Source organism: Crocodylus siamensis, chromosome 1 (assembly GCF_052110815.1).
Source record: "Crocodylus siamensis isolate JL-2025a chromosome 1, ASM5211081v1, whole genome shotgun sequence".
NCBI lineage: Eukaryota > Metazoa > Chordata > Crocodylia > Crocodylidae > Crocodylus > Crocodylus siamensis.
Window position 1 is genome coordinate 113153832 of NC_143395.1, and position 22190 is coordinate 113176021.

Below are 22190 nucleotides of genomic sequence, written 5' to 3' on the forward strand. Positions count from 1 at the left end.
TTTTACCTCGCACGGGGATCGTCTCGCTTTGTGCGAGAAGGATAGCTTCCTTAAGGCACAGCCACCCTTCTTGGGCTCCCATCGTTTCAAAACTACTACTCTGCAGTGCATCCTTCACTAATCGCCTGAGTTTGCTGAAATCAGCTTTCCTAAAGTCCAGCACGTTCACCCTACTGGTTACCTTACCCACTCGACGCCTTATGTTGAATTGTACTTTTAGGTGATCACTGTCCCCCAGATGGCTACCGATCTGTAGGTCCCCTACTATGTCATCCCCCGTTGCCAATACCAGATCCAGTAAGGCATTCCCCCTAGTGGGACCATGTACCTCCTGCGTCAGGTGGAGGTCCTGTACACAGGTTAGAAACCTGCGTGAGCGGTGGGACTTTGCTGTCTGTGTCTCCCAGCAGATGTCCGGGTAGTTTAGGTCCCCCATGACCACCGCCTCTTTAGCTTTTATGGTCTCTGAGAGTTGCCTCAGGAGCCCCAAATCTATTTCTTCCCCTTGATGTGGGGGTCTGTAGCAGACCCCTACCACCAAATCCTTTTCTCCTTGCCCCCCATGTAGCCTAACCCACAGTCCTTCTACTTCCTCATCCTTTGATTCTGTCTTGATGAGGGTTGATGTATATTGCTCCTTAACATAGAGCGCAACCCCTCCCCTTTACATTCTTCTCTCCATTTCTAGTTTACTGATTCCATCCTTCCTATTCCCACTTAGTAAACCAACTCTTTACCCTCTCAAAAATGTTAGGCAGCAGCATGATGTTTGCCACGATCATATTAATTTACTCTATTTTATACCCTTCTCTCACCCTGAGGCTAAGTACAGACAGTCAAAAACCCTGAGGCTGAATCAGTTCAGTCTTTGCAGGTCAGTCAAAGGTGTCTAGATTGAACCAATATGCAATATGATTCTGGAAATGCAGTCACAAGCCTGCAGTGACCCAGGCCAGAAGCAGAGGGCACTAAACCTGCTGGGCTGGGGCACAGCTTGGGCCATGGCTAGCCTACCCACCACAGGCAACTAGTAGAGAGTGCATGGGTGCACGTGTCCCTCCCTGATGACCAACACTGATGCTGTCAGTAGGGCTGGTGCCCCCTCTGTCAGGGCTGCAGTCATCGGTGGCTTCTGTAGGTGCCCCCCCCTCTTCTCCCCCCCCCCCCCCGATTCAGGAGGCACCAGTTACTCATGCTGCCCACCCTGAAGGGGGGGTTTGTGGAAGAGGTGCAAAATATTGTGGGATGCTAGGAGACTGTGAGTTAACTTGGATCTGGGGGAATCTGGGACAGAAATTCAATAAACCTATTTAATCGAAATCAGTTAAGTCTGATACTGCATCCATCCAGGTTTATCTTGCTGGTTTCAGGCATTTTGAAAGAGGTTTATGTGCGCTGAACTTTTGTTGTGTTACAGGTTTTGAACTGGTTTCCCATCACTTATACCAGTTTATATGTAATTTCTGACCTTAAGTCTTGGGAGTGCAGAGGCTCCCCACCTACTTTGAATGAACTCCTATATCTCAGTAAAAGCAGCTTCCAACATGAATATAATAATGTCTTAAAAACATTTCAGCAAAAACATTGTGAGCATAAATAATTTTCCCTCTTCCCACTGCTGCTTGGCTGAAGCGTCACGCTGCTAAAATGCTTCCAAATCCCCTCAGTTCCATGGGCCAGATGAAATGGTTCTGTGGACCGGATCCGATCCATGGGCCATAAGTTGCCAACTCCTGCTCTAATGCATTATCATAAAAGACATTTTTTTCTAGCTCCCTTCCTCCAAGCATCCAAAGTGCTTGATAAAATTTATAAAATAATGCATTAAATCAACAACTTAGATATACAGCTATGCATTTTAAAAAGAATGGAAAAATCAGTCCCAATGCATGTGTTATCCAACCAAGTGTCTGGTAACTTTTTTTATATTTTATGAGTGGAACTTAACAGACCCCAGCACAAGTACATAGGTTTTTCTGGATGTTAATCTACAAAATGCAGAGTTTTTAATATAGATTTGTCTCTCTATGTTTTGAGGATAATGAATGCTATAACAAACCAAAACGAGTGGCAGAAATAATTTAATGCTCTTTTGATGGCTGTTTAAATTGGCAGAAAGACGCATGCTGCTGGGATGCCAGTGAAATGTAAAACCATTCACTTGGGAAAAAGCAGATCAGTGGTACAGTATGCGGTACACTGCTTGAGGATAGAAGATATTGTGACTTGCCTGACCAAACAGCAGAGCCTGGGAAATCATTCAGGAAATCATTCAATGTATTTTTTGCGCATTTGAAATAAGAAATAAAGCATTTAAGGGGAGAAGATAATGTGGTATTTCCAAAATCAGTGCAATATACCAGAATAAAGATTTTTCTGTTCTCTCCAACGAATCAAAATCCCATTTGAATAAAATCCCACAGCAGGAACAAAACAGATGCTCTTAGTATATTTCTTGTTAAAATCAGCACATTTATAGAGCTGTGTATATTTTTTTTTATGTGCATTTGGAAAACAATAATAAAAGGAGGTATCTAAGGTCATACATGCACAATTCAAGTGTGCTGATGGGGATGCAACGTACAACATACCATATTTACTTGGTTCTGTCACAACCCTGAATTTAAGACAACCTCCCCATTATTAGCTTCTATACATAGAAAACATATAAATTTGTAATACTTTTCCATGTATAGAATCTTTTAATTGGAGGCTTGTCTTTAATTCACTCCCCATGACTGCAGGGGGACAGGCAGTGAGAGGAATAGGTGGTGTGGGGAGGTCAAATAACTTGCTCCCTGCTTGTGCCAGACCCTTGCCATCTGCCTGCCCCTGCCTGCAGCCTCTGCCTTCCTATTCCCTCTTTGCCTCTGCTTCCCTTGTTCTCCATCCCTCCCAGCCTCTACTTCTCCCCTCAGCCTCTGTTTCCCCTGTTCCTCTTCCCCCTTTCCCCCAAGGCTCTGCTCCCTCCCCCTTGTTTCCCCCCTGTCTTTACCCTTGCTCTGTGGTGGCCTGCTCCATTGTAGCCTGGGGCACTGAGCGCAGCCCCAGCCCAGCCCCCATAGCAGTCCAGGCTGTGCAGTGCTGCTAGGGTCAGGCTGGAGTCAGGCTCAGTGCTTCAGGCTGAATCACGGAGCAAAGATAAGTGGGGATGGGCCGGACAGGGATGTGGAGGCTGCATGAGGTGGGAAGATGAGGTGGGGGGAGGGAAGCTGCCGGGGAGATGGCAGGATGCAGAGGGTGGAGACAGGCAGCAACTGTGGCTGTAGCCCTGATCCAGAATGAGGGCTGGAGAGCCTGAGCCACAGCAGCCGACTGCCTCCCCCCCATCCCTTGCACTCAATTCTAAGATGAGGCTTTTCTCCCACCTGTTAAATGGTGGTGGCCGAGGGGGGGAAACCCTCATCTTAGAATCCAGTAAGTACAGTATTCATACTGTCCCTAAGAGACATGGCTAGTTAAAGGGAACTTTTATCAGTGGCATTGTAAGTCTGATGCAGGCCCTTGAGATGAGAACTTTGGACTTTGAGGATAGGCTTTATCCTGGAAATTTCTCCTCAACATGACCACATATATGGCTTGATTTGGTACTGCCCTGTTGCACAAGGTATAGACATTGGAATTGACAGGAATTTCCTTTCGGAATGAGGATTTGGGTCCTCTAACGTCAAGTCAGTCAATTCTTCATGTTTAGCTCTGCTGGAATCAGTAGGAGTGCCTCCTTATGTCCTTCCAAACGCATCTTAAACTCCATCACCCATTGTAAGAGCCAGCCTAAATAAAATTGCTTGCATCCATAATGATGCCTCAGCTGCCTTCCATAGCATGAGCTTTATCAAATGCTCTTTTTTCTTCCTTCCGTCCTTCCATTCTAGTCTTGATTAAATTGTAAATCAAAAGCAGAACATGTACAGCTCCAGAAAGCCATATGCAAATACTGTGAATACCTTGTGCTTTCATCGTGCATAAAGGATATTATTGAATGCATAAATACAGATATTTAATATGCCTACTAATAAATTCTGGTATGTGGATATAATTGCACAGTTATTCTTTTAGAATTTGTCTGTTTATCACTTTACCGCTTCCATCCGTTAGTTATGGGTTTTGGTATGAGCACATGTGCTGGGGTACTTTTTTATATATATTGTGGAAATAATGGTATGGTGACTCTTATGTCAGAAAAGACACCACGTACTAGTTTTATGTTAGAAGCTGTGGATAGTGGTTACATTTTTTTGTTGAACTACTGACCTGTTTCAGTTTTATGAGCATCTTTATAAGTTTATTTCAAATGTTCTGGGCTGCACTCGGATATGCAGGAATAAATGAGATAAGATTGTGTGGTTCAGCAGCCAAAACTGCTTCATTTTTTATTCTGTATTAATTTACTCAATAGTGTATCAGATACTTCCAACAGTGGTTTATTTAGCTGCGGTTTTAAAGTTTCCAAACAAAATGTAGCCTGGATGCAATGGATCACATGGGAATAACTCCATTATGCGATTGTGATGATGTTGCAAAATATTTGACCTGGCTTTATATGGTATCAGAACTTGGGGAAATTGTTGTCTCTTTGTATTAAAAATGTGCAGGAGGAAAAAAGCCAAGGTGGTAAGGTCCTGATCCTGGAAATATTATATTTACTTGAATACAAGGTGAGGATTCCCCCCCCCCTCCTCTCCTATCATCTTGTATTAAAATACTCTTTACATTCCTCATACAAGGAAACTTCATTAAATGCACTGTCTATCATTAAACAGCTGCCAAAAGCAGGATGTGCTGAGGAATAGAAACCAACTATGCAGATGATTAAATGCAGCCAACACTGAACATGACTATAAAATACATGGCCCATATTGGGCAAACATACTCACAGAAACCTTGTGTGTGTGTGTCCCTTTAAAAAAAAAACAGAAAAAACAGGCAGTAGCTTCCCCAGGAGGGAGTGAGCACTGTAGGCCAGCACTTAGGTGGGCAGTGTGAGTGTGTTCCTTCCATAGGGAACTGACACTGGGACTGGAGGTACTGCAATAGCAGGCTGGCACTGGGAAGGCCAGAGCCAGCCCTGGCATCCTTGCCTTGGTGTCAAAAATTGCTATACCCACATCCCACCACATAGTCTACAGGAGGAGTAAGAGGGTGTTTTGAGCTATTATGCAATTGCCTCTAGATACACTATTGCAAATGCACATAAATCAGGTAACATTTTTTTTAAATAAATTTAAAATGTTACAGTAAAAATTCATTTTTTGGTATACAAGTTGTTTTTTTTTTTCCAGTTTCAAGATGCTTCCCCCTCCCCCCAGAATACTTCTGGGGCAAGGGGAGGGACTTCCTGTGCAAAAGTCAGGGGTTGGGGTGGGACTTCTGGTCCCAAGATGATGACCAGGTGGCGAGGCACCTGTCAAAGGGTGGGGCTACCCTTGCAGTCCTTGACAGCTCACCAAAACTTGTTGAGTGGCCCTCCAGCCAAAATAATTGCCAACCCCTGCTTTAGACTAATATGCATAGTTTGTATTATATGTAGGTAGGTACAAAAATCCCTCTTAAAGTTGTGTTTATGGAGTACCTGTGCTAAAACTTGCAGTGCAAAAAAAAATAAAATAAAGGTAAAATGCATCAATTCTGAGTAAACAAAGTCTATGGATATGGTACTTGACAGGACATGCTGTAGGGGTGATTGTGATGTCCCCTAGCAGCCGCCTTTCCTTTCTGACTTCCACTCCAGACCCTCAGGATCTCACCCTGTTTCCTTGGCCGCCATGCCTTGATATTAATGATAAAGGGAAAGCTGCCCTCAGAGGCTGATGAGCTCTGAGTGCTCCTTCTCTATGGTCAGTTCATCACTTGGGCTCAACTTGGCGAATACAGTTTCGGTCCGGACTCCCAGCACCCACAGTCACTTGGCCTTGGGGCTCTGACCCTGGCAGCCTAATAGTCTTAAGGGCTAAATCTGTGACCTCCGTCCTCCCCAACAGCCATGCCCATGCTTCATGGATGTTATTCTGATAATGTTCTGGACCTTCTTGTAGGGGCCTCTGCCTTTTAGTCCCTTGCATCTCTGGTTGCTATCCTCTATCCACTTGTTCTGGCCTGGCTTTCTCAGCCCTCTCTGTATCTCAGTCTCTGGGCCCCTAGCCTCTGTCTCAAGTTTTGTTCCAGCCCTTGCTTTCCCTGACCCAGGTAAGGCTGCTCATTGTCTAACCCAGCCCCCTGACACTACTGTTCCCGGCAAGGTTGGTCACACTTTGCCAGCCACTGGCCTCTTTAACTGGGCTCAGCCCCCCCCGAATCCCTGACTGCAGAGCTGTTTTCCCCAGCCTCTAATGGTTTAGGCTTCAGTACCACACATTACTGGGTCCTAGATCCTGGAAGGGCAGTATACTTGGTACCCTTCTGGCACTCATGTGGCCTCCTATCCATCCCTTTTAGCCGCACCCGGTCCTGTGGTCTCATACTTAAATTTCAGCAGATACAAGCGACTGCTTCACATCCAAAAACGTACCCAGCTCAGGGTCATTGTCTCACTAGAGTCATAAGCCCCCCTTGGCTGTCTCCGTGCAGCTGTTCGTAACAGCACAGGTGTCTGCCAATCTGTCTGCTTCAGGCATCTCCTGCAGGTGTACTTTTTCCCTGCAGCATTCAGGGCTAGATAGACCTCTTGCTCTCAGGCATTGTTCTTATGTGCCTCCAAAGCCCCATCCCTTCTTGCCAGGTAGCCCATATAGGAGTTTCTGCTTTGGCTTGATGGTCATCTTGCTCTCCTTTGCTGCAGCTTAGCCAAGTGCTTGCTGTCTTTACCTCTTCCCTATCTGGGGGGCTGCTCCTTGGCTGCTTATTACAAAGCAGCCAGCTTTCCACAGCAAGCTTTGCCTGCTGCACTTTTACCTTAAAATCACTGGCTCCTCTGGCTCCTTGTTACAGTACTATATGCAGATTACTACAGGTATGTGTATTTCTAGGTCACTTCTCAAATTTGCTCCTAAGTTTCATGTGCTCAGGGAGAGCAGGGTCTGATAGTAAGGAGAGGCAGGAGAAGGGGCTGCAGGGGAATGAAGTTTGCAGGGGTTGGGGGGCAGAGGGCAAGGGGGTTACCTGACCCCCCAGATTTATTTTTTGTGCTGTATTAGTAGAAGAGGGACAAATTCAAGGCAGACTTCTAATAATTAGATTCTATACCTGGAAAATTGCAATAAATTTATAAATTTTCCACATATAAGATAATGCCCCAGTATTTAGATTTTATAGTCAAGTAAATATAGTAGTTGGTGTAACTGCGCATGATGGAACTTACCAGGTTCTTTCTGAAAAATGGTGGTATCCAGCCATGGGGAGAGACAAGTAAATTCAGAAATGAAATCTTTTGGAAAATATCTTTCTTAAACTAGGTATCAGAACTCGTGGCAGAGGTGATTACCTTTTATGAGACCAACTAGATATTTGCAAACCAAAATATCTGCAAGCTTTTGGACACAGGCACCCTTTTTCAGGCATAGGAGAGTGCAAAGATTGTAAAAGTTCTCATAGGTAAAATTGAAAATGCTCAGTGGGCAGGTAGCTGATGAATTAATGAAGCTAATGCAGCAATTGGGCTCTTGTCTGTTTCACTGTTTCTCTCTTTCCCTCGATCTGCCTTCAATCTCTTTTTCATATTTGGAACCATGGGAAATGAGACTAAAAAGAAGTGTGGAAAAGAGTTAATATTATTATGGAATGGCCTAATGCCAGGTCTGTACACTCATTTCAGTGGAAATAGGTATTAGGAGCCTGTAGTTGAGTTTGAGCTCTTCTGCTAGTTTGACTCTGGGGTTTTTTTGGGGTTTTTTTTACCCATGTAAATGCATATATGGCTGGAGGAGATAAGGGATGATTCCAAAATATCAACTGAAAAGTTAATCTCTGTGCCCGAAGGCACCACATTGGCCTTCTTCCAGTCTATCTTCAAGAAAGGGAGGAAAGTGGATCCGGCAAACTATAGGCCTGTCAGCCTGACCTCTATCCCAGGGAAGGTCTTAGAAAAGTTTATTAAAGCAGCCATCCTTAATGGACTGGCTGACACGGACATCCTGAGGGATAGCCAGCATGGGTTTGTTGCAGGTAGGTCTTGCTTTACCAATCTCATTTCTTTCTACGACCAGGTGACCTATCACCTGGACAAAGGAGAAGAGATAGATGTCATAAATCTTGACTTCAGCAAAGCCTTTGATCTGGTATCACCTCTTGGCAAAACTGGCCAGTTGTGGCCTTGGGTCCACCATGATCCACTGGCTGGAGAACTGGCTCCGTGGTCAGACCCAGAGGGTGGTAATTGACGGAAGTCAATCGTCATGGTGCCCTGTGACCAGTGGGGTCCCTCAAGGCTCTGTTCTTGGACCCATATTGTTTAACATCTTCATTAATGATGTGGACATTGGAGTCAGGAGCAGACTGGCCAAGTTTGCTGATGACACCAAACTTTGGAGCAGAGCATCCACACCAGAAGACAGGCGGGTGATCCAGGCTGACCTGGACAAGCTCAGCAAATGGGCGGACGAGAACCTGATGGTGTTTAACACTGAAAAATGCAAGGTTCTCCACCTTGGGAGGAAAAACCTGCAGCATCCTTATAGGTTTGGCAGTGCTGTGCTGGCTAGCACTATGGAAGAAAGAGACTTGGGGGTCATCATTGACCACAAGATGAACGTGAGTCTTCAGTGAAATGCTGCAGCTAGTAAAGGGACCAAAACACTGGCTTGCATCCATAGATGCTTCTCAAGCAAATCCTGGGATGTCATTCTCTTGTTGTACTTGGCCTTGGTGAGGCCGCAGCTGAAGTACTACATCCAGTTTTTGGCCCCTACATTCAAAAAGGCTGTGGAGAAGCTTGAGAGAGTCCAGAGAAGAGCCACATGCATGATCAGAGGTCAGAAAAACAGATCTTACAACGACAGGCTGAGAGCTATGGGGCTCTTTAATTTGGAAAAGCGCAGGCTCAGGGGTGATCTGATAAACATTTATAAGTTTATCGGGGTGAAGATCAGTATCTGGGGGAATGTTTGTTCACCAGAGCACCCTGAGTTTGAACGGTTATAAACTCCTGCAAGACTGTTTCAGGCTGGACATAAGGAAGAATTTCTTTGCTGCCTGAGCCCCCAAGGTCTGGAACAGCCTGCCATCGGAGGTGGTTCAAGCACCTACACTGAACGCCTTCAAGAAAAAATTGGATGCTTATCTTGCTGGGATCCTATGGCCCCAGGTGACTTCCTGCCTTCGGGCTGGGGGCTGGACTCGATGATTCTCCGAGGTCCCTTCCAGCCCTAATGTCTACGAATCTATTCTGATTAACTCATTTTGATAGTAGGTTTCAGCCTCTTACTGAGGGGTTGACTCAAAGCCAATTGAAACCACTGGAAAAAACTCCTGTTAAGTTTAGTAGGTTTTTGAAGAGCTTCTGAATGAAAAAAAGTAACAATTTGGTCCAAGAATTGGACGAAGGCTTACTGTTTTCCCTTCTTCCTTTACATGTGTAAGGCCCGGATTCTGGCTTAGTTGTAGTGAGAACAGAACTACAACTTTAGAAAGGAGTCCCCCAAAATATCAAGTTCAGTTTGTTTTTCCAAAGTATTGAAGTACTTGCATGGAAGTAAGTAGGAGAACCAGCAAGCTTAGTGCCTTAAAAACCAGTGAGAAGATGAGAAATTGCAGGGGAAAGAAATGCTTTATTTGTAGAAGCTGGTTCTATCTCAAAATTGTAGAATTCTTTTTTATTCCCCTTTGTAATAAATACTGTGAATTTAAACAAGATGAAAAATGCTTATTTCATTTTGAAAGGGGTGTCTGCTGTTGAAATTAATTTCCCATTTTCTTTCCATGTTACATTTTTCTGTAGAGTGGGAAGCCTCCAATTAAGGATATGTTCACAGATCTCAAGGATGGAAGGAGACTTTTGGATCTCTTGGAAGGGCTCATGGGAAATCCATTGGTAAGAAAGCATTTATTTTATTATATTACTGAGGGGAAGGACAGGTGTAGACATTTGTTTGCTTCATGCGGTTTTTTTTGTTTTTGTTTTAATTTTGATTTGTCTGCTTACTACTGAAAGTGCATACTCTAATATAGTGTGTGGGGGGGGCAACTTTTTTGGCAGGTATGTCACAAATTAGCTTTGTACCCTCCCCAAATGCCACTTTGGTCCCCTTCTGCTGTTCTGCCTAATCTGCTGTTCTTCTTACTGGTTTGTGCCCTGTGCTCCCTGCTCCATTTGCTGTCTGCTTCCTGCCCTATCTGTCACTGTGCCCTCTCCCTGGTCTCCTGCATGCTGCCCGTTTGGACATAGTGCTCCTAATTAACACGTGCTCTATAGGCCTTTTGAAATCCTCAAGAGTTGTACTTCAAGATGAAATTCAGAATCAGGCCCAAATTAGTAGTGCACTGAGAACAGTCCAGCCCCATCCTCTTTGCAGCCCCCGTGCAGGGAGCTGAAGGTTATGAAGACCTCTGTCCGGCCAAGCACATGAGCATGAATTGGTTTGTTTGTTTGCAAACTGTAGCTAAATTATATACTTAAATACTTTGTTATAACGGCCTAGATTATCTAGACCGTTTTTGAAGTATAGTCTGGATTTAAATTTAAAATTAATGCTATCTCAGATCCTCTGCAAGAGAAGTGAGGAAGCTGGCACTATGACTCAGGATGAGGTACTTAACTTCAATTCACAGTAAAAATCCTAGACTCGTTTATAATGTTTTACACATGGGTATTAAGCCTATTTTAAAAAAAATCATATCCTGCTAATTGCCCCATTTCTAAATACAAACATCTCATTTTAAATATTTGTTGTTCAACTTAGAGCTGATTAAATGTCTACTGAAGTCAGTGGGAGAAAGAAGGGAAAGAGAAAGGTTGCCTTCTCTTTAGTGCTCAAGGCCCTAGTCATCTTAGTGCTAGAAAAACATGTTCCCTCTTGTTCCCTTCCTGGAAGCAAAAAATCAAACTAGCCCATTGTCACAATCTACAGACTTTCCCTGGGACTTCCCACAGTAAAATAGGTTATACTCAAACTTTTTGGACTCGAGGCACTCCACATTAGACTCAAGGCACCCCTTCATAACTTTTTTGAATAGGATGGTACCCGATTTAAAAAAAAAAAATGTGTACGTTACAGTACTTACCTCTTTGCAAGGCCAGGCATTTGGGGGTAGGAGGTTGTTCAAGCAAGGATAAGACAAGCCTGAGCCTGTGCTTATCTGCTTACATTACTTGCTTACCTCCTCACACCTTGCTCATCTCTTCATACCTCATGGGTTCCTTGGCATCCTGGTTGAAAGTCACTGAGATTACTGATACAGAATTTCACAGCACACTAAAATTACGAATTCTGGGGTTATATAGGAAAAAACTGAAACGTTCTGAATTTGAGACTTGTTTTGACATACTGTATTCTTTGTATTTCATGTACTGACTGCTACTTATTTTCAAAGTTACTTAGTCAAAATTCCTGCAGGCTCTGTGGTTGATGTTTGCCTTATCTTAGTTTCGCTTTAAAAAGTCCTGAGAGAAAAATGAAGACAAATTTCCTACTGTTTGTTTTACTGTTTATTTTGTTTTGAACTAGTAAGTATTTTGACATGAACTTCTTATTTTTAGCCCAAAGAACGTGGTTCCACCAGAGTACATGCCCTAAATAATGTCAACAGGGTATTGCAAGTTTTACATCAGAACAACGTAAGTTTATAATTCATAATATCTTTTTGCCCTGTTTCATTTACTTCTTTGTAAAATAGGTTCAGATTGCAGAGAATATAGCTTTTGTAACAGAACAAATAACAGTGTTGTCAGGAATTGAAATTAAAAGCAGTGTATATATGGCTAGTGTTTTCATCTTCACTTATCTGTTTTGTGAAATAATCCAGTGCAAACATAATATTACAAAAATAAATGGTTTGGGCTGATAGTTATGTGGTTAGAAATTAACTGTGGATATCTTTTTCTTGCTGCTGTCTAAATTATGCTTTGTACGTTCACTAGTCAAATGATTATTTACAAGCCAGTCACTCCTGCTTCTAATCTATTTATGATATCAGAACGTTATTATTACTTTGTTCTAGTCTCTTAGATGGTCCCAGCATTATGGTATCTGAGTGCTACTTCATTAGCTTTTGGCTTTCTCGGAAATCTCTCTAATGCTGTGTATAAATGTTCAGTTCTAATGGAGGAAAATTTCCACTGCTAGGAATGATTCTGAACATCTGTAATACTTTATCTCCCCTGCTCTTTGTGCTTTGCATAGGCTGCTTTAGTTCTCCTTTTTCCAGGGGGACTGGAGTAGCAGGGCAAAGCCCCCTGCCTGCTTCTTACACTGGGGACTTGGCTCTTCAGTGCCTGGGAGCCAAGTGGACTGAGTTTTGCAGCAAAGCCCCCACCTGCTCCATACTCCTTGGACTCCAGTGTTAGGAGCAGGCTGGGGCTTTGCTCTGCTGCTGCTGGGAGAAGCTCTCTGAGCCTAGTTCCCTACCAGCTAATCCTCCCCTCCTGTTTATCATTTCTACCCCACCATTGGTCAGGTGAGTTGCAGGGGTGGTGATTTAAAAGCCAGTGCAGATCCAGGCTTGGGGAAACTTTCCCCAGCCTATTTCCTTCCCATCCTGCTTCCTCTTGCCTTCCATGCAGTTGAGTGCTGGGAGTGGGATGGGGAGCACTAGCAACTGGCCCCTGCCCACCTGTGACACTAGTAACTCTGGCATGAGAAGCAGGCAGGGAGCAGCTGCTGTCTGCTTCTTTCAACCCCTGTTGGGCCTTGGTGTATGCGCCTTGTGCCTTTCCTAGAGTGGTGACCTTGGTCTTGGGAAGGCATGGGAGCCTTCCCCTGCCCCCCCAGTTTCATTGCTCCTGATCCCTAAGAGAAGTTAACGTGGGGTAAAGTGCACAGGCCTCTCCTGGGAGAAACTCTCCTGGTAGTGATTTAACCTTAGCGGTTCTAGGGCTGTTTTTCTTCTCAAGTCACCATTGCTCCAGGAGAAAAAGCTTCAGTGTCTCCACACATGTGATTTTTGTCTTCTGTCAGGAGAATGGAGATTGATTGATACTATCTGGCCTTAAACTCCATGAATATGTACCCCGGGTGGTACATGGCTGGTACCCCCTCACATCCCTTCAATTGGTTAGCGGGAATGAGTGTGCTGTGGGAGCTTGACTACCTAGCTTAGGTCAGCTCACCTCCCTCCCCTATGGAGCAGAGCAGAGATGATGGACACCCAGTAAGTTTTAACTACTTACAGATTTAATTTACAGTGCAGTGTCAATAAACCTTATTGAACATGTACATACATCTATGAACTATTTACAGATTTACATCTACAGAGACAGTGAACCATATTAAAACATATACACTGGCAATAACAACTGGGTATGGCCAACAAAGCCTCTTTATCAGCATAGGTCTTGACCGCCAGTGGTCTCCTGGTTAGTGTACAGCCCCTACCTCCAGGCAGCAGGTAAGGGAACAAACAACAGCAAAACACAGGTTAAACAATATGTTAGCAGATGTAACCCGGCAGGGATAGAACAATAGTCTGAGCATACATAAATGAGATTACCTCAACACATAAAGATAACAAACACGTGAAAATAAAATACTGAATGAAGAGTGCTCTAGCAGACCCTTAAACAATTGACCCACTAGCAGGCAAAACGTGGCTGTTCATGGGTGTTTCATAGCACCATATTAAAGTCACAAATTTACAACAAAAGACACCGTTTACAGCCCACTCCACAATATAGGAGTGATGACAATCTTAAAAAGTTACTTAATGAAACAGACAGTGGTACAGCAATTGTGCCAAAAAGGAAAGAATAATGTAAGGATGCAAAACAGGTTACTGTAAAGAAACACCCTCACCACAACTAGTCTACTTGACTAGACGGATTCAGCAACCAGGAAGCTGGGATCCTTCTTACCCTGTGGAAGTTTTGCTGCTTGATTGGTGGTCTGCTCTGTGACTGCATCTGGAGTGCAGCACACACAACAAAATATGAGATCATAATCTGAGAGCATCTGCTGTAAAAATTCACACCTTGGCAGACCAATCTGTAGTCATGGTTTCAGTTTGCAAGCAATTGGCTTTTATACCACGGTGTCTAGATGGATAAATAGTTAATTTTGTCAAAAGAAGACGTACCATGTATGCAGAAATTGTTAAGGAAATGACATTTTGAATCTGTATGTTCCTCATGGGCCTGATCTGAAACCCTTTCTCCAATCCACAGGAGTTTTTCTGTGGAGTGGAGAAAGACGTATCCAAAGTCTTTTGGAACATCTCAAACCTCTAAATCTTCAACACTTGATCAAAATATAAGTTGCAGATTTAAGAAAAAGAATAATTTTCTGCCATGTTTGATGATTTTCTGCATAATAGTGAAATCCACTTATAGTAAACAATGATTTATTTCCTACCCTTTGCCTCTTCCCTTGTCCCCTAGAACAGCTTTACGATAAGCATATAATCAAAACTGTTGTTTTGGACATGCCACTGAAATAATTTGGGGTTAGCAGTCCATTCAAGTATGCTTCCCTCCAGGGCATAGTTCGCACCATGCAGATGGTTTCCATGATGATTGAATGATGTGTTGAAACTGCTATGTAATATGGAGTACTTTCCCTCCTTTTTGCACTGATGGGCTAAAATCATGTTTCTAGGAAGTGACTTAAAGTAAGGAAGGATTATTTTTTCTGGTCCTACCCGCTGTAAACATTGATTACTTTATCGAAAGATATGAGTCTTTCTAGCCTAAAATTTATTTTATTTTATGAAATGGAATCGATTGAATTAAATTAATGAGTGACTTATTGGTTCTTCCTTGGGCTACTGTCTTGGAAATGTACAGGTAGTTTTAGCTAGCTGGAGACAGGGGAAGTTCCTGCACGTGATTTACACTTGATGTTCAGCAATATTAGGCAGTGTTTATTAAGATAAAGTATGAAGATGTGCCATTTGAATGTGATTTCTTTTCTGTTATCTGGGAGTTTAGGGGCCATAAAACATGGATAACTTCTGAAAGATTTGTAATAAGCACTTAAAAAAATTCTTAGGACCAGGTGTGAGTATAAGGACCTAATTTTTTTCAGTGATTCTTTTTTCATGACTTGTGTCCACTTACGTAGGCAAAGTCATTTTAGTTTAATAAAAACCCTACATGAAGCTGGTATGATTTTGGAATGTAGTTTTTGGGTTATGTGGCATGCCTCAGCCTTGGATGTAGGTGGGTGTTCCTTTGAGAGATACTCCTGGAGTGCTTTTGCACCTTCAGGGTTGCCCTTTTGCCTTGAACCCCCTCTGCTGTCTGTCTCTTTGACCTTTGAGAGCCAGCTGAGATACGCAAGGTATCAGTTCCTTGGCCCATGGCACCTTGGGCTTGCCAGTTCTTAGCAGGGGGAATTTTCCCAACTAGAAGAATCATATGCTCATCCATGCATACACTCAGAAAAGAGAGATCTTTTCATTCTTAGAAGAGGCTTACCAATATTGTCAAATGCTCTGGAATTATGCTTATCATTGAGAATTAAGTGGATTAAAAAGATAACAAAAAGATTTATTAAAAAACAAACAAACAGCCAAGAACAAAGATAAGAAATCAGTAACTGTATGCTGAGATACAGAGATATAAGAATAAACAAAAGGAAATATCAGAACAATAGCCTGTTCTTACCCTGTACCTTAAATCTAAAGATGCAGTTCCTAGTCAGTTCTCCAAGTTGGAAAGCAGCTCCTGCATTTCCTATCAGCTTGCTTTACTCAATCCCTGGCTGAGGGCCAGAAGCCTTCCTAGTACTCAGGAAGACTAGAGACAAGGTGTAATAGTTTTTTATCTGACCAGTTACAAATTCTTGGGTTTTTGGGGAGCCCACATGCTACTTGTAACTTCTTGGAAACCCCTGCCCCTCAGAGTCATGTTTACCAGACTAAAAGTTTTCTTGACTTAATTAAGATGAAGAGAGTATGTGCTTCTTTTCAGAAATGGAGAAGAGTTATCCAGAATCCCTAAGGTGCTGTTTTTTGCTTACTTTCTTCCATAGTTAGAAATGTTCTTCCTGTTCAGAGATGTTGCATGTTAGGGTTTCTCCTTATAAAATCGAAATGACTCATTGTCTGGAAGGGCCTCTTTCTGATGCTTCTGTCAGATGTTAATTCTAAGAATTACTTCACTCATTTAGGATTTCAGCTTCTTGTAGGTGCCAAAGAAACTCAGTTTATCACTTAAAAGTCATTATCACATTCTGGCCCTATTATAACATAGAAGAAATATGTGCTAAATCAAATGCCACAATGCATATAAACATAAGGATGATAAGGCTAAATACAGCTTGACATTATGTGTATGTGGAGACTACACATGCTGTATCAGTCAGGCAAACTCAAGATACCATGCAAGGTTCATGACAGGTTGGATACAGGATTTAGGGTGGGTATAGAGACAATTTCTGTTTTGGGGTCTTTGGATCCTTCCTCCTCCATTCATGTTCGCCATATAATTATTTCATTAGAATACTCTTGGTCAGCGATCACCAGTCTTTTGCAAGTGGTGGGCTGGGTGGTTTTGGGAGCAGACCAAAGGCAGGAGGGGCTTTCCCTGTGCCAGGGCCAGACATGCAGGAGCTGTACTCATGCCGCCACACTTCTCCTAGCCCTCTGCTCCTGGCTGCAGCAGGGACATGCTTGGAAGCTGCAGAGCCTCAGCATAGCTTCCAAGTGGCTGGAAGCTGCACCTGTCATAGCTGGGGAGGGGAGCGACAGCAGCCTAGACACAGCTCCCCATGGACTGGAGGCTTTGCCTGTGCTGCAGTGAGGGAGTGGAAGGGCTGGGGGAAGTGGCAGTGGTGCAGACACAGGTCCCACGTGAGTGGCCCTGGCACAGATGCAGGCAAAGTCTTCTGCTACTATGACATGCTGCCAAAACCACCTGGCTCTCATTGGACCAGAGCTGAGAGGGCAGGGAGAAGCACCAGTGGTGCAGGCACAGCTGGAAGTTGCCTGGCACTGACACACGGGCACCGACAAAGCCCTTCAGCTCCATGGGCCAGATTCAGTGAATATGGGAAATATTTCAGTCCATATGCTTTGCCTTCTGTACCTCAAATCAACCCTTTCTGATTTCTTGTTAAGCCATCAATTGATATAGATAATGGACTGATTAACTGATAATGCCTAAGCAAATTTTTCTTTTAATTCTGCTTTTTGATCTGTGGCAGTTTGCTTTCTGCCTTGGTTTATTTGATTTCCTTAAAAAAACAGTGGCTCATCTGATCTAGGTCTGATGCGACTCCAAAGCCCAATTTATGGATATCAATGCATTTGTTATTCTTTATTAGTTTTGTACTAAAAGGGAAGCAGGAGTGGAGTTGTTTTTGGAAACTTTTGTTTCATAGTGCATAGCAGAAATGAAGAAATGTTTCCTCCCCCCTCTAAAGCTTCTGTAAATATTGAGGCAGCAGAAGCAGTGGCATTTCAAGCAAAAAGCAGAGAAGTCCTTAAATGAATGAGGGCATTTAAATGAACACACGCAAAAAATCCACAACCTACCAGCAATTGTTATCTTCTTCCCCTACCTCCACTAAGATAATAATATGCCTGTATGTATATTTTGCTGTTTTGAGCACTTAATTCAACTTCTTCATTAGTGCAAATGGTACCCACACCGAATCCCATTTTCTATTGTATGCACAGCTACCACACACAGAAATGTGTCCTATGAAGATGCCTGGGTCCATCTGAAAGAGACAGAGTTGTTTTGTTTTGTTTTTTGTGGGGGGGGAGGTAGGAGGATTGTGTTACTGATGTGACCTGATGAAGAACAGTTTGCATTTGGAAGCTTGTCCAGCTGTATTCCAGCTATGCAGTTGGTCCAATAAAAGACAGATCCTTGCCTTTTCCAGAGCTTTTTATTTACTTATTTATAATGATTATGACATTTTCATGCTATATTTCCTGGTAGTATTTAGGAACTAGACTGATGTTTTACAAGATAAGAAGAAATAGTTTTGCTTAACATGCCCGCCAATTGTGTGTTTCATGTTCAGTTAGCCTGAGTATCATCATGACTTTGCAACTTGCTTGCCAATGCATCTCTTTATGCTGGAGGGCAGGATTGAACCTTTGCTACACAACATATCCTGTTTTGTTTTTAGTTGCCTTCAGAACAAATTTGCCTGGGCTTTTCTCTGCAGAAATTTCTGATTGTTTATTTTTACTAAAGGAGCAAGAGTCAGACAACTTGTTAGGGACTGGTTGGTTAGCTATAAAAATGGGAGGAAGCCTGAATCGTTGATAAATGGAGTTTAACACAACATTGATTTAACATCTCCAGGTGGAGTTGGTGAATATAGGAGGAACTGACATTGTGGATGGAAATCACAAACTAACACTTGGATTACTCTGGAGCATTATCTTGCACTGGCAGGTGAGGCGGGGGGGTTTTCGCAAGAAGTTCTTCTTTCTAGGAACTGTGTATGATTTCTTGAGATTCTTGCAAGCCTGTCTTTGTTCTCTAGCATGAAAAACATGGCTTTTGTTTTTGGTTTATAAATAAAAGTAATTCAGAGTTTAATTTCTGTCCCCTTTTATTGGCTGAATCCCACAATTTATTTTTTGATTATTGATGCAGTTATGATCAGTCAGTCAGATCAACTTGTAGTGCTCATATTGCATAGAAACATTTAAAATCAAGACTAATCCATTTTATTTTTGTTCATTTCCCAGAATTCTAGTTTGCAGGTGTTTTAATGGACTTGAGTCTCAGGCTGTACCTGGGCCTTGAATTCTAGTCTTGCACAAAGGTACCTTCGCTGATTTCAGTGGCGTTATCTCCTTCCTTACACTAGCATGAGAGAAGGAGAATTGGAGGCATTGGCTGTGGCTAGGGCTTGATAGAGAACTCAAGAAAATTCTCTTAGCGCAATCTTGATTGGCTTTACTGTAAACATAAGAGTGTATCAGGAAAAATGTTTGGTGCTGGAGCTGAAGGGGAGAAGGGGGCAGAGCCCTATGCATGCCATGCTAGCTGACAACTCTAGGCAGCACTGAGGAGGCTCTTCTATTTTAGATGAGACGCACACCATTTCATTTTTACTCAGGTCCATTTCTGCTGTCTCAATAGCTCGTAATCAGGATGAGGCAAAGAGGGTTTGAACATCTTCACATTCTGAAGTTCACCTTCAGCAGGTATAGGCCATAACTTGACCAGTTTTATTCTCCAAACAGTATTATGGACTCTATTACTAATTTGTGCAATTACTTGCTGCCTAAGAGGGAACAAAATCAAGCAGTTGATATTTCTTTAAATGCTAACAGTTACCTATTTTCTTTTTACAGGTGAAGGATGTCATGAAGGACATCATGTCAGACTTGCAGCAGACAAACAGTGAGAAAATCCTGTTGAGCTGGGTTCGACAGTCCACAAGGCCTTACAGTCAGGTCAATGTTCTCAACTTTACCACGAGCTGGACAGATGGACTTGCCTTCAATGCTGTGATCCACAGACACAAGTAAGCGAAAATTGTTAGGACATCATTGAGCTATACAAACAAGCAGCTTTCAGCCTTTTCATCCTGGAGCATTCAACAGCTTTTAGTCTGTATAAATGATTCATTGTTTTTCTCGTGGTAACAATAACAATAGAGGGAAATTTGCCAGTGCAGATCTTACTTTTGGGGGTCTAAGCCAAGTCTATAGTGTAACTTCCACCCCCACCAAAAAAAAAAAAAAAATAATCTTGAAATGGTTTTAAATCGCACTTGACAATCATTAGACAGAACATAAGATAGAATGGGCCTCAACAAAGTTTTGTTGGCTGTGTGGCCACTTTATTTCTGTCCTCCAAAACGAAAACACTTGGAAGAAAGTTTCTAATACTGCTCATTATTTGCAACATTTCTTCAGTGTGTAGAAAAAGAATAGCTTTGAAACAAATGAAACACTTTCAGTTTTGAATGCTTGTCATTTAAAAGAAAATGTTTTATTCTCACAATAGCACTCTTATTGGTGAACAGGAGATCAAAGGATAAAATAATACTTTGTGTGTCAGTAGTGAGCTGATGGTTTATTTCCTTGCCTCATTCTATAAAGAGCTCTTGAAACTTTGCAGGGCAGCGAGCACATATTCTTTGTGTTTTTGGAGGGATTTTTGGTGGCATTATTCATACCTGTCTGTTTAAAGAAATAAGTTTATTTATAGGAGATTTCAGGTTTGGTCAGTCCAGGATAATTTTGTGTGTCGAGTAATTTTTTTTTTTTTAATTCTAGATTATAATTTATTATTTTAACAGTTAGCACTCGGGAAGCCTGAATAGACAGCTAGTCAGTGCTAAGTGCTTTCCAGATGCATAGCACTGTCAGGGTGCTTAAAATGTAGTCTGCTCTATACCACAAAGGCATGGGATGTACCTTATACCAGCATAAGAGTTTCTTTTGTTTGTTTTTTAACTTGGTGTAGTTACTTCCTGAATGACTTAAGCCGCACTGAAATTCATTGTGTATAGCTGTGTTGATTATAAGTATGTAATATGTTGTAATGTGTACCTGGCTTGAAAGACAAATGATGAATATAAAGATTGCGAAAGGATGCTGAAGAGATGGAGCTAACAAATTTGTGTGCAATTTATAGTTAATCAGGAGCAGTAATCACAGCTTCTCAGATGCCTAATGGGTGCTGTTGATTTTTTCTAATATATCATTTCAGTATTTTTCTTCACTTAATCTCATTTCACTTCACAGAACCATTTTAAAGTAATTTCTTATACTTTTGTTTAAATTCTTTAAATATTTTGGGCCATTATCAAAATTTTGATACTTTCATTTAATGGGTTTTAGAACATTAAACCTTTCCCCATTCCTTTTAGCTTCTTAATAATTTTGTTCCTCACCTCTGATTTCATTCCAGTTAGTACAATTAAAGCAATATTTCTTCATTTCCTAGTAGTTTTTGCAGCTCAACCACTGAAATACTGCTCAAATCTTAGAACATAAAATCTGGGTGTCATATATTGACTAGAAACAGAAGCAAAACTGGCTTGTTTTTATTTTGTTACCCAAAATACATGTTAAGCAGTAACGCTAAAAAATATACCTTTGAGTAATATAAATTCTTAGAAAAAAAGAAAAGCTTTTTAAGCTAATGGTGGCTACAATTAATGCAGTTGAATTCTGTCGTACTTGTATACTTCATTTTTTAGCAGTGGATGGGGCAACTGTAGCATTTGTAAAGAAAGTGATTTGAATCTGTCAAGAATTTTCTTTGTATTAACTTGCAAATATCTTTCTAATCTTACAATTCTGGGTTTTATCTGTATTTAGTAAAAACACTGTAGCATTCACTGATACATATGAAATTTATATTTTCCCCTTGTTTGATTTTCTTTTATTTAAAAAAAAAATATTTTTAATATATTTTTCAGACCTGAACTCTTCAGTTGGGATAGAGTTACCAAGATGTCTCCAGTTGAACGACTGGAACATGTGTTCAGCATAGCCAAAAAACACCTGGGAATAGAAAAACTGTTAGATCCTGAAGGTACTGCATGCTTGTTTGCAGTTGATTTAAAATTTAACTTTTGAGCTAAGTGTTTAAAAAACGGGTAACATTTAATAGTTAGCCTGTCCCTTTCACTCGCTATTGCATATATCTGTACTTTAAAGGCTCCCATGCTACAGCAGCCTTTTGCCAGGACATGTGCCAGAGTGTGCAAACCGGCTGTGGTTCTGGGCTGGAAGTCTCAATTCCGCCCCCCCCCAGTTTCATAGTTTCATAGTTTCTAGGGTCGGAAGGGACCTGAGCAGATCATCTAGTCCGACCCCCTGCCATTGCAGGAAAGAATACTGGGGTCAAATGGCCCCAGCAAGATGTTCATCTAACCTCCTCTTAAACACCCTCAGGGTAGGAGCCTGCACCACTTCTCTTGGAAGCTGGTTCCAGTTGCAGGCACTCACCCTTGTTGCAGATTCCTGAGTGTGAGGCAACCACAGACTTAGTGGAGCAGCAGGCTTCACAGCAAAGTGGGACACTCTGAAGGGAATGGGTGACCCAGTACAGCTTTGTGCCATTGATTCCTCCCCGCTCTGCTCTTCTGCCCCTGGTTGGGACCTCTTTGGATCTGGCCCTTGGGTTGTAGATTGCTGACCCTTGCTCTATTATATGTCTAGCCACTAAGTTTCCATGA

At 42.2% G+C, this 22190-nt stretch overlaps 1 protein-coding gene across 5 annotated transcripts in view; it reads left to right on the forward strand.

The window, feature by feature from the left end:
• Window positions 1-22190, forward strand: part of UTRN (utrophin) — a 553135-nt gene that overhangs the window by 111104 nt on the left and 419841 nt on the right. For all 5 annotated transcript variants that reach the window (XM_090040990.1, XM_090040992.1, XM_090040993.1 and 2 more), the window contains 5 exons: window positions 9872-9964; window positions 11630-11707; window positions 18344-18436; window positions 19348-19520; window positions 21429-21544. In XM_090040990.1, the coding sequence (XP_089897116.1) occupies window positions 9872-9964; window positions 11630-11707; window positions 18344-18436; window positions 19348-19520; window positions 21429-21544 (553 nt within the window). The remainder of the gene's footprint in view (window positions 1-9871; window positions 9965-11629; window positions 11708-18343; window positions 18437-19347; window positions 19521-21428; window positions 21545-22190) is intronic.